This window comes from Furipterus horrens, unplaced genomic scaffold (genome assembly GCF_987537825.1).
Source record: "Furipterus horrens unplaced genomic scaffold, mFurHor1.1.pri manual_scaffold_11, whole genome shotgun sequence".
NCBI classification, from domain to species: domain Eukaryota; kingdom Metazoa; phylum Chordata; class Mammalia; order Chiroptera; family Furipteridae; genus Furipterus; species Furipterus horrens.
In genome coordinates, this window is record NW_028327181.1 from 88,742,995 (window position 1) to 88,747,761 (window position 4,767).

The 4,767-nt window shown below is 49.7% G+C and overlaps 1 protein-coding gene across 1 annotated transcript; it reads left to right on the plus strand.

Moving 5' to 3' along the window:
• The first annotated feature begins 788 nt into the window (after nt 1-788).
• LOC149998791 (somatotropin) lies at nt 789-2,457 on the plus strand. The gene is made up of 5 exons (XM_090290974.1): nt 789-844; nt 1,082-1,242; nt 1,403-1,510; nt 1,738-1,878; nt 2,154-2,457. Exons 1-5 carry the CDS (start codon nt 835-837, stop codon nt 2,352-2,354), a joined length of 621 nt encoding a protein of 206 aa, XP_090147100.1. The 5' UTR covers nt 789-834; the 3' UTR covers nt 2,355-2,457.
• The last annotated feature ends 2,310 nt before the right edge of the window (nt 2,458-4,767 follow it).

Here is a 4,767-nt window from a genome sequence, read left to right on the forward strand (position 1 = left end):
GCTTCTTAGTCTGCATCCCTGTACAGGTCCAAAGGAGCACCCGTCTCTAAAGTTTTGGTCCTTTGCCCACCCACCTGGGGGAGCCCCAACACTCAGGAAAAGGAAGGGCAGTGTGGGGCTGATGCCCTCTAGTGGTCAGTATTAGCACTACATCCAGTGCCTGAGGCAGGGCCAGGTGTTGAGGTGGTCTGATGCTGGTAGAGGCGAAGGTAGAATCTGGGGCTGAACCTTGCCCAGAAACCCCAGAATCTATTGCTGTCTTGACCCTTTTTCCCAACATACACATTCTCTGCGGTGGGCAGAGGGAGACTGCACAGGGAAGAAAAAAGGGATATAGTACAGGAGGGGTCGACACAGCTCTGAAGCCACAGCCATTCTGACACAGCCCCCCTTTGGGGGACCAGGTGGGCCCTCTTCATCCCAGGGGACACTTACACAGCGATATCCTGCCAGTGCACACCTGGACTCAGATTATGCCTTTCTGCCCTCCACCCCTTAAAACGAGAACAGATTGGATAGTCTCTCCAGTTGAGACCCTGTGTGCCCAATCTTCACAGGGCTGGTGACGGTGGAGAGGGGAGCAAGCCTGGGGGACATGACCCCAGGAGAGGAGCGGGAACAGGATGAGTGGGAGGAGGTTCTAAATTATCCATCAGCAGAGGCCCACCAGCGGGACCGTACATAAATGCATAGAGAACACAGGCAGGGGCGGGGGGTGGGAGGAAGAGCGCCGGGGCCAGGGTATAAAAAGGGTCTGCAAGGGATCAACTCCAGGATCCTAGGACCCAGCTCCCCAAACCGCTCAGGGACCTGTGGACAGCTCACCCAACTGCGATGGCTGCAGGTAGGTGCATCTAAAACCCCCTGGGCTTGCAGATGGCTGGGGGCACTACCCTGGGCTGTGGGGCTTCTGAATGAGAAATAGACATCCATCCCCAGACATGTGGCTGAGTTTCGAATGCTCTCAGTTGCTGGGGGACGGAGAGGAGAAAAGGAGGCCCCTGGGGCAGAAAAAGGGCTGGCTGGACACTTCAGCTTCCTGCTCTCTGCGGCGCCACCCTCAGCCTCCGTGTCTCCCTAGGCCCTGGAACCTCTGTGCTCCTGGCTTTCACCCTGCTCTGCCTGCCTTGGCCCCAGGAGGTGGGCGCCTTCCCCACCATGTCCTTGTCCAGCCTGTTTGCCAACGCTGTGCTCCGGGCCCAGCACCTGCACCAACTGGCTGCTGACACCTACAGAGAGTTTGTAAGCAACCCAGGAAACTGGTGGGGGGAAGGTGGCAGGAAGGGGTTTATCCCAGTGAAGATGCTGTCAGGTGAGTGAGTATAAACTGAGGCACGTTCCAAAGAAAGCAGTGATGAGAACTGAGCACCGGCTTAGACGGGGCCAATGTTCCTTCTCCCAGGAGCGCATGTATATCCCAGAAGGACAGAGGTATTCGATCCAGGCTGCCTTCTGCTTCTCGGAAACCATCCCGGCCCCGACAGGCAAGGAAGAGGCTCGGCAGAGATCTGTGAGTGGCCTCCACGACCCAGCAAAGGAACAGCCACCTCCCTCTTTCTAAGAAGGCAGCCCCATCTCTCCACAAGAGCCTGGGCAGCGGCACCTGCACCCGGGCCCTGGGCTGCCTTCTCCCCCAGGTGGTGGAGGGTGGCAGTTGGTGGCGGGATGAAGGGGACAGCCTGCAGAGGCTGCCATTGGTGGGGCTGCCCGGCGCCCACCACAAACCCCTCCCTGCAGGACGTGGAGCTGCTCCGCTTTTCCCTCCTGCTCATCCAGTCCTGGCTCGGGCCCGTGCAGTTCCTCAGCAGGGTCTTCACCTCGAACCGCGTCTATGAGAAGCTGAAGGACCTGGAGGAAGGCATCCAAGTTCTGATGCGGGTGGGATGGTGTTGTGTGTCCCCAACCCTGGGGCCATCCCTGCCCTCCCAGGGGCTAGGAGGCCCCGCTGGCTTAGCTGAGGGGTGGGGGCCACCCATCTGCTGGAGAAGAGAGATACCGCTGCTCTCTTTGAAGCAGCCCAGCCCTGACCCAGGGGAAGTCATACTCCTCATTTCCCGTTTTGAACCCTCCAGCCTTTCGGAGTCCGGGAGGGGAGGAAGGGACACAGAGGGGCAAGGGCAAGGACTGAGTCTCTCTCTCCTTCCCTTTTGCAGGAGCTGGAAGATGGCAGCCCCCGGGCTGGGCTGATCCTCAGGCAAACCTATGACAAATTTGACACCAACTTGCGTGGTGATGACACAGTGCTCAAGAACTATGGGCTACTCTCCTGCTTCAAGAAGGACCTGCACAAGGTTGAGACATACCTGCGGTTCACGAAGTGTCGCCGCTTCATGGAAAGCAGCTGTGCCTTCTAGCTGCTGGGCATCTCTGTGACCCTTTCCAGGGCCTCCCCTGACCCTGGGAAGGGACACTCCAGTGCCCACGGTCCTTTCCTAATAAAATTAAGTTGCATCATAATGTCTGAGTAGGTGTCGTTCTGTTATGGACGGGGTGAGCTAGTGTGTACGGGACAAGGGGCAGCTTGGGAGAACAACCTGCGGGAATCCCGTGGGGTGCGTTAAATAGTACCAGGACACTGAAGGATGACTGACCTGGAAATTCTTCCTGGGTTAGAAAGAGGCTGACACATTCACTCCTCTCTGCTACACACCAGGTTCAGTCCCCAGCTCCGTGGTCCCAGATTACCATAGGTAGGATCACCCCCATAAGGTCCTTGGAGGCATTTCCCACCATCCATCCCAGCACCACAACCCCAAACCTAGCCCCCAAGAGTCGGGGGGAAATGAAAGCAAGACAGCTATTAAGTACAGAAGCGAAACACCCCAACACAATGAGAGAAATCAGAGAATTACTTTTGTGCAGAAACTTTAAGGGGAACATGCAACGGGCCCCGCTCCCCTTAGGAAATGGGAACAAGGCGAAAATGACTTTGGGATATGAACTGGGGCAAGAACTGGAGAAGTTCTAAATTAGGGGTTGCAAATTCAGCGTAAACAGGTGCCTGGTAGATAATTACATAAGTAATGGGGGCTGGATATGAAGAGATAAATCGCAACTGACACTCAGCCTCCTTGTGAGGAATACAACACGAAGGGGTGGGGACTGGAGTAACATAAGGAACTCAGGCCCTAGCTAAGGCGGGGCCCATCCAACCTTGTTCAGGACTGCAGGAGGAGGGCTGCCAGACCTGCTGATTCTTTGAGACAGACAGGACATCTAGACCTTAATGTGAAATCTAATTTTTAAACAGCATTTCATATTGAAAACATTTTTAGGGGAACAATTAACCCATATACATTGGTCTTCAAGCAGCTGGTGAGCAATTTGTTCTAAGAGTCGTGAACTCAGATAACTTGGTGTAAGGGAAAGAACCTGAAAGACTTTGATTTGAATTTATGCTCATGAATAGATTATGCAACCCTCCAGAGACCTAGTTTCCTCATCTACAGGATGGAGATTATAATAAATCGTCTTATAGGCCATATGTGAAGGTTAAATGAATTGATGTTTCTGAAGGGGTTGACACATTACAACACTCAAGAAATTGCAGCTGTTTTTGTATTGAATTTTGGGTAGTCCACGTTTTCTGATGGAATGTTTAAATACTTGTTATTGAGTCATATTCCGTAGTCTAATTTTTTTAAAAATTTCCAAATGAACTTAAAAGGGCACCCAAACACCTTGGCTAAGTAACCAGTAAATCGATACTTACATCCTCAAAGTAACTATATCACCCAAATATAATTTTACAAAATCAGTAATTCTTTTACAATCCAAATAATCACCCTCCTAATTAATCTTCCTGCAAAGTTCATATTTTTTATATGCTATAATTCATTTTCTTTAAAACAGGACTCACCAGTATTTATTTTTAATATTTTACACTTAGTAACATAAATATTTGGGAAGTGGTTGAAAATGAAAATAATCAAAACTCCAGAGTTTCATTTCTTTCTTTTGTCTTTTTTTTAAAAAAATTTAAGTATATTTTATTGATTATGCTGTTACAGTAGTCCCAATTTTTTCCCCCTTTGCTCCCCTCTGCCTGGTACCCCCCTTCCCTCCAGCAATCCCACCTGTTTAGCTCATGGCCATGCATATAAGTTCTTTGGCTTCACCCTTTCCTATATTACTCTTAACTTCCCCCTGTCTATTTTGTACCAAACAATTATGTTTCCTAATCCCTGCACCATTTCCCCATTTCTCCCTCTTCCCCCTCCCAGCTGATAACCCTCAATACAATCCCTTATCTATGATTCTGTTCCTATTCTGGTTTGCTTAGTTGGATTTCGTTTTTATTTTTTAGATTCAGTTGTTGATAGTTGTGAGTTTGTTGTCATTTTAATGTTCATAGTTTTGATCTTCTGTTTCTTAAGTAAGTCCCTTTAACATTTCGTATAATAAGGGCTTGATGATGATGAACTCCTTTAGCTTCACCTGGTCTGGGAAGCACTTTATCTGCCCTTCCATTCTAAATGATAGCTTTACTGGATAGAGTAGTCTTGGTTGTAAGTCCTTGCTTTTCATCACATTGAATACTTCTTGCCAGTCCCTTCTTGCCTGCAAAGTTTCTTTTGACAAATCAGCTGATAGTCTTATAGGCACCCCTTTGTAGGAAACTCTGCTTTTCTCTTGCTGCTTTTAAGATTCTCTCTTTATCTTGAACCTTTGACATTTTAATGATGATGTGTCTTGGTGTGGTCCTCTTTGGATCTAGCTTGTTTGGGACTCTCTGTGCTTCCTGGACTTGTATGTCTACTTCCTTTG